Below are 5871 nucleotides of genomic sequence, written 5' to 3' on the forward strand. Positions count from 1 at the left end.
CGCTTTCGACCAAAATAAGACAATTTTGCGCATGACGTCACGTGGCTGCACTGACCGAGGCTCAGGTACAAAAAATGGATCAGTCAACATTTGACCAAACCAGAGTGAAGAACAAAGAAACCGTCTCATACCAACACCGGATTAAGGAGCTCTTCACCTGGTTGGTCTAGATGTAGACATTGGCTACTTGCTCCCTTTATGCATGTAGATCAAGTCAGAGGCGAAAGAAAAATACAAACGTGAAATTTCATCGTTTTCCTAAAGATCAGGACCTGCAACAGAAATGGCTGCAGTTTTGCACTGTCACTCCTGTTAATATTAAAAACGCAAGAGTTTGTAACCTGCATTTTGGATCAACTGCTTATAAAAGAAATCTAAAACACGAGCTCCTTCAGCTTCCAACTCCAGGAAATGCAATTTTATTGCAAGATGGTGCTGCCCTAACATTGAATGGTAAGCCTTGAATCTAACTAGGCTTGATTATTATTAAATTACATCAGTTATCAGAATCTCTACAAATCATAGCAACCCCTATTATTATTATTATTATTATTATTATTATTATTATTATTATTATCATTATTATTATTATTGTGTGTGAGTGCATTATAAAGCATATCACTTGAGAGTATATATTTCATCTGTTAAACTCTTTTCTGCAATAATGAAATCTGTTTTCAGTGAATTCTGCAACTGAACAAAAGAAAGGAACTGAAAATACGAATTAGCAAGGATTTTCCGGTGGAGAATTAAACAAATCTTTCCCCAAGAAAATCAGAACAGTTTGAAGCTTGAGGCATTCAAAGAAAAAAATTATAAATATTGAAGAGGTGCAAAAGGAACTGGAGAATGTCAGAAAGCAAAGAGAAGCTTTGCTAAAGGAAAAAGGAGAATGGGAGAAAGAGAGGATACTTTTAAAGAAAGAGATGCAACGTGTAGTAGCCAAGATAAGTTTTGCTTCAAGTAAATTCTTCAGTGAATAACAAATAGAATATTTGTTAAATGTGACCCCTATACATCGTAGGTCTGGTGATGATGATAGAAATGCTATTGCCTTGCGTAGTTTAAGTCCAAAAGCCTATCAATATTTGCGGGAAATCTGTATATTTCCATATCCCTCTAAAACAGTGGTTCTTAACCTTTTTCAGTGTTCGCACCCTTTTCAAATCAGCAGTCAGTTCTCGCACCCCCCTGGATTCTGAATATATGAAAAAGCTAAAAATACAAATTTGATGTAATAATAAAAACTTTTTTATTCAATATTCATTCATACAGCTTAAAGTTCTTTAAAGAGAAAAAAATATGAATATGTATCAACAAGAATATTATCTTTAATTTGGTTCAAAATTACATTATATTTTACCTGTACTGCACTGTAAACCTAGTGACTTCGTTGTTGCTGTTTTTTCTACATAATGGCATCAAATCTTGGTGTCTTAGTACTGAGTGCTACTCGCATGTCATGTTCAGAATTCAGCCGATTTTTGCTTTTCGTTTTGATGTGAAGTAGACAAGAAAATCCTTGCTCACACAAGTAAGTAGTTGCAAAAGGTACCAGCACTTCGAGTGCTTTCGTTGCTAGTGCAGTGTATGCTTCCAGCTGAGAAGCCCAGAAGTGATCCAGCTGACTATTGGTGAACTCCATTTGGATTCTTCCATGATGCTGCCATCATCATCATCATCTTCCATTCTGCATGAAAGGGTTCAAGATCCAGTTATTACAGGCTTGTAACTCTCCACATGAGAAGTAACCATCAAAGGAAGCACACAGCATCTGCATATGTTCAACAATTTTTGCAACAAAGTTTGGAGGCAGGACAGAATTTTCTGTGAGTGTCTCTTCCAGGCAGGGGAAATTTACCAAATTCCCCATCTTCACACGCTTTATCCACAAGGCTAGCTTTTCCTTGAATGCTGCCAAATTCTCTCTTGCAGTCACAATATCAAGTCCCCTTCCCTGCAGAGAGAGATTGAGTTCCTTAAGTGCCGAAAACACATCAGCCAAGTAGGCAAGCATCTGAACAAAACTAGGGTCACTGAAACGCATGGCCAGTTCTTGTACCCGTTCATGAAGAAAATGGTGAATTTCTCCTCTCAGTTCAAACAAACGAGATAAAACAAGACCACGTGACAGCCACATCACTTCAGTGGGGTACAAAAGCACAGTGTGTTCCTGGCCTACTTCCTCACAAAGTGACGGAAACAATCGATGATTCAAAGCCCGGCTGCGAATCAAGTTTACAGCCTTAACACAAACATCCAGAGTTTTCTTCAGATCTGGAGACAATGTCTTTGCTGCAAGAGCGTGACGATGAAGAAAGCAGTGAGTGACTTTCAGATTAGGAATTTCTTTCCTCATCAGTGCAACAAACCCAGAACGATTGCCTAACATGGCTGGTGCACCATTGGTACATATTGAACCAATTCCGTCAAGGTGAAGTGCGTTTCTTGAGAAGAATTCTTGTATATTATTAAACACATCTTTAGATTGTGCAGTTGTCTTCAGGGACTGACAGAAGAGAAAACTTTCTTCCACATATTTTTCGTTCACATAGCGAAATACCGCCAATAGCTGACAACAGTTGGATACATCTGTCGATTCATCAACTTGTATGATAATCTTGACTGGACTAGCCTTGATGTCAGCTACAAATTGTTCCAGGATGTCACCACTCATGTCGATAATTCGGTTATGGTTCACATCATTCGACAATGACACTTGTTGGAGTTTCTTCTCAGCTTCCTTTCCTTACACCAATAAAAATGTAAGAATCACAATACATTCTGTGAAAATACTGCAGTGACTACACTGCTGTAGTGATGATCAACGTTGCGTACAACCTATCGCCCGTTGAAGTATGAATTGTAAAGAAAGCAAAAAAAAATATAGAAATAAAACAGAATGAAACCAATCTTCCAGTAGTACTTTATATATATCGATAAAAAAAATTAAAACAGGGAGACCATAACTCACTTAGGCAGAAGAATATACGTGTTGATTGCAGATACGTGTACCCTAGACTCGAGTTTGTTTTAACTTTATCCCTTCATTAGGAAAGTAGATTTAGGTATATCTCTTCAAACACTGTTCAAGACTAAGCAACAAGTATTTTTTCAGGAAAAAATATAAAGCGTAGGTAAAAACATATATTTTCTTCAATATTTCACAGATATCCTCGCACCCTTTAGGAACTAGGTTCGCACCCCAGGTTAAGAACACCTGCTCTAAAACAACCTTAAATCGATGGTGGTCCAAGATTGATGTAAAACCCGGTATTTTGTTATCTTTCATAAATTTGCTGAAGGTTAAAGCTGTGGAAATGGCTGAAACTGACCGTTTATGTATCATTTCATTTTATGAATGTAGTGTGGCTAAAGTACGGTCCTACGATAACGGATAGGATATTTTATATCTCCCCCAAAACCGGGTTCAGTGATTCGGAGCTAATGAAGCCATGGAAACAATTAATATACTATTATTTTAACTGTGATATTACTAAGATATTTTGTTTCATATCATAAGGACAGTAGAAGAAGCAGGGTATATTGTTGTTGGCATGGTGAAAGATTTAGGCCCTAAAAATGCAAAATTATGGAATAATAATAGGTGACAAAAACATTCCTCATTAACAAATCCACCTAGCGCTGATAGAGACGTGTACGTATATGATGACGCCCCGGATCTTATCAAATTGGTAAGAAACAATTTTCTAGATTCTGGCTTTCTGTTACCAAATTGGAAACTTGTACTGAGTGGGTGTATTAGAGAGCTTATCATAAGAAGTGTGAGTGACCTGAAGACAATGCATCGCTTACCTGATAAACACATAAATGCAGCAGGTGCTAAAAGAATGAATGTAAGGTTTGCAGCTCAACTACTGTCTGAGACAACTGCCAAGGCTTTAAAATACTTTGGAGACAAAAGACTTTTGAAAAGCAAAGAATAGGATGAGACTAGTCAATTCATACATCTGTGTGACTCATGGTTTGATCTGATGAATTCCCGAGTGCCATTTGATGAAAAACCATCCAGACATGCTATATTGCCTTAATCTTGAACTAAAAAGTATATTACGCAGTACGATACTGCAAAGACTTTGAAAGTAACTAGAAGTAAGAGCATGTATCAATTTCAGAAAGGAATTGTTGTATTGTCGATGTCTTTACAAAATCTTTTTGCAATGGTCAAGTCAAGGTATGGCATTTCATACATATTAACATATAGGCTAAACCAAGATGGATTGGAGCATCTGTTTGCTAGCAAAGACAAAAAGGTGCAGCATATAAACACCCTCACCTGTATCTTTTAAACACAGAATTAGGTCGCACCTATTAGGGAAAGAAAGCCAGCTAGTTGCTGAGAACTGCAACATTGAAAAGAAGAATGAGGACATAACCATGGTGCATGACACATTTCAATGTTCAAGCAACAGTGTACAGGCAACTGATTTTGACCAGAACAACTTGGACCAAGAAGTGTGTTTATCTTCTATGCTGCTATGCTGTTTGCCTCTCTTGATCCTGACAACTTAAGAGATGGATGATACTGCAGATTGTGATGATGCTATACTCCCCTTAGAACTGGAAAATGAGATGAAAACAGAAAGGCTGCGTTATCTTGGTGGATATATAGCCTTTAGATTTCCACAGTTCCAACATCTTGGTTCCCATGAAAAACCTGGGAAAGGGACTTGGAATGAGACAGCTAGCTGGAATCATGGAAAAGATTTAATAACACCAAGTGATTGTTTCTTAAGTGAACTTAAAAATAAAAGAGACTTTTTGTTTGTTACCACGGAGAGAAGTCCCTGAAACCTGGCAAAAGCACTACAAAAAATTCAATTTCATACATGCGTCACCATGTGAATCTACATAGTGAGGTTATTACCCCATTTGTCCGCTGCAGCATGTTCTTTAGGATACGAATCCTATAGTCAACCTAGAGAAATAAGGCCGCTGAAATCTTGAATTGTAAGGAAATATCGACTTTGTCGACACAAGACAATTGGAGTACGCTTTAAGTTATTCCTCTGTCATTTGTAAACATATGGTATTTGAAAGGACCCCCTATCAGTAAAGGATAGTAAGCCAGAAACGCTAATCTAGGTGCTTGTGGCCAATCGCATTTATGTTTTTCAAGGACATAGATTCTTCTGGGGAACTATCATAAAGACATTTCAGGTCATTTGAAGGGTCAGTAGTCTGCTAGCCTCTACCCAATAAACATGTCAGGAAATAACTCCCTAAGTCGTAGTCATCTTCACAGTGAAACAAGGAGATTGTTTACAACGTCAAAAATATTTCACGCAGGAGAAACTTAATGGAGGTCCTATCATCAAAGTAAAGAGAGCATTATTACGCGCAGCCGAAGCTACAAAAATCAGCGAAAGGAGTAAAAGACGAATTTTGAAGGAGGGGAAAACAGCCCAATACTCTGGCTCAGAAACTCTGAATTTCAAGAGGAAGGAAAGGAAGCAGACCAAATTCATCTCAAATTTGAAGGATTTCGATGGGCAATTGGTGCAAAAGACCATTGTACATTATTACAATCGGAGAGAAATACCAACAGTAGAGAAGGTACTGTGTGATTTAAAAGAAAACATTGGCTTTAATGGGTCTGCAGAAATTCTCAGAAAAATTATGTATGACATTGGATTTAAGTATTCCAAAGTAGACGGGAGGAAAATCTTAATGGAAAAACCACAAGTGTTTGCATGTCGAACAAAGTTTTTGAGGGAAATTAAAAAAGTGAGAGACAAAAAAACGGACTATAATCTATCTCGATTAGACATGGATTAATCACTATCATTCTGTGTCAAAATGCTGCAATGACAACTAGACAAATGCAACAGGAATCCAACAACCTACAGG

At 37.5% G+C, this 5871-nt stretch overlaps 1 protein-coding gene across 1 annotated transcript in view; it reads right to left on the reverse strand.

Annotated features, from left to right (window-relative positions):
* The window catches only part of LOC137615826 (protein FAM200C-like), an 8825-nt gene extending 6148 nt beyond the window's left edge, over positions 1-2677 (reverse strand). Inside the window, exon 1 of the mRNA XM_068345517.1 lies at positions 1862-2677. Within this exon, the coding sequence (XP_068201618.1) occupies positions 1862-2677 (816 nt within the window). The remainder of the gene's footprint in view (positions 1-1861) is intronic.
* Positions 2678-5871: the final 3194 nt, after the last annotated feature.

This window comes from Palaemon carinicauda, chromosome 22, assembly GCF_036898095.1.
Source record: "Palaemon carinicauda isolate YSFRI2023 chromosome 22, ASM3689809v2, whole genome shotgun sequence".
Classification (NCBI taxonomy): domain Eukaryota; kingdom Metazoa; phylum Arthropoda; class Malacostraca; order Decapoda; family Palaemonidae; genus Palaemon; species Palaemon carinicauda.